At 62.8% G+C, this 1,519-nt stretch overlaps 1 protein-coding gene across 1 annotated transcript in view; it reads left to right on the forward strand.

The window, feature by feature from the left end:
- Positions 1–1,519, forward strand: part of VOLCADRAFT_68943 (uncharacterized protein) — a gene marked incomplete at both ends in the record, with an annotated part of 8,589 nt that overhangs the window by 5,115 nt on the left and 1,955 nt on the right. Inside the window, 4 exons of the mRNA XM_002957998.1 lie at positions 174–255; positions 519–639; positions 826–980; positions 1,453–1,501. Of these exons, the coding sequence (XP_002958044.1) occupies positions 174–255; positions 519–639; positions 826–980; positions 1,453–1,501 (407 nt within the window). The remainder of the gene's footprint in view (positions 1–173; positions 256–518; positions 640–825; positions 981–1,452; positions 1,502–1,519) is intronic.

Consider the following 1,519-nt stretch of genomic DNA (forward strand, 5'->3'; position numbering starts at 1 on the left):
GTCAACTTCAGATCCCGGTTCGAGTCCCGTTCGGAGCTACGATGCGGCCATTGTATTTGGCCACCACCCATGCACATACACATACATGCATACATACGTAAGCACACGTACATGGATACATACAAACATACGTAAACACACTCTTTCCCGCGCCCCCAGGTGTCCACCAACAGCAACACCGGGGAAATCATTGTGAGCGGTATGGGGGAGCTGCATTTGGAGGTGTACATCGAGAGAATCAAGCGGGAATACCGGGTAAGGGGGACGACGGGGGTTGAGGGGGGATGGAGGGGGGTGGAGGGGGGGTAGAGAGGGGGTGGAGGGGGGATGGAGGAGGGGGAAATGAGGGGCAAGAAGGGAACCAAGAGGAGGTGGTGTGATCCCGACAAGGAACTGAACAGGTGGAGGGGTACCGCCGCTAAGCTGCCCTGATGTGGGCCCCCTCCCCTCACCACACCTCCCGTCACTTCCTACCACATCCTCCTCCGCACCCCTCCCCCTCATCCCCCGGTTCCCAGGTCACCTGCGAGGTGGGCAAGCCCAAGGTGAGCTACCGCGAGGCCCTCACCGCCCGGGCCGAGTTCAACTACCTGCACAAGCGACAGAGCGGAGGGGCGGGGCAGTTCGGAAAGGTAGTGGGTAAGTCGACACGGTGCTTCCTTCCCCCTTCCCCCCCTTCCCCCTTCCCCCCCTTCCCCCTTCCCCCCCTTCCCCCTTCCCCTTTCCCCCCCTTCCCCCTTCCCCCCCTTCCCCCTTCCCCCCCTTCCCCCCCTTCCCCCCACATTCCATCCTGAGTCCCTCGCAAATGATTTCCCCCCCCCTCAGGTTGGATTGAGCCCCTGCCCGAGGACAGCCCCGTGCCGTTCGTGTTTGAGAACAAGCTGGTGGGCACTGCCGTACCGCCCGAGTTCCACTCGGCCATTGAGAAGGGCTTCGTGGAGGCAGCCAACAGCGGCTCGCTCATCGGGGCGCCTGTGTATGTGAGTTGGGGGTTGGAGGGGGTTGTGTGTGTGTGTGTGTGGAGGGGTGGGGAGGTGAGGTGAGGCGGCAGGTGCAGGGCAGGGCTCCGCTGCCGCGCACTCCCTCGTCCTCCGCTGGCTCGTTGGGCTGTTGAGGGTGCGACGTGCCCCTCCCCGATCTTTCCCCCACACATACTTATGCTCCTCCCCTCCGCTCCTGCTTCTATCGTCAGTAGTTCGCCTTACCTCCCCACCTCTCCTGCTCATGTCCCGGCCAGCCACGACACCTCTCAATGTACAGCTGGTCCGTACTGCATAACCCAGGTCCTCCAAGCCCCCTCCTCCTCCTTTTTAGCTTTTCCTTATACCTGTCCGGTCATTCGCTTCAACATTCCCCCTCCCCCCCTTCCCCCCGCTCACCCCTCTCAAACCCCTCGTACCCCTCTTCCCCCCCGTCTTTCCCCCCCCTCTCCCCCCTCTCAACCTCCTTCAGGGTGTCCGGGTCGTCCTCACCGACGGCGCCTCCCACGCGGTGGACTCGAGTGAAACGGCCTTCAGGA

Source organism: Volvox carteri (assembly GCF_000143455.1).
Source record: "Volvox carteri f. nagariensis unplaced genomic scaffold VOLCAscaffold_84, whole genome shotgun sequence".
Classification (NCBI taxonomy): domain Eukaryota; kingdom Viridiplantae; phylum Chlorophyta; class Chlorophyceae; order Chlamydomonadales; family Volvocaceae; genus Volvox; species Volvox carteri.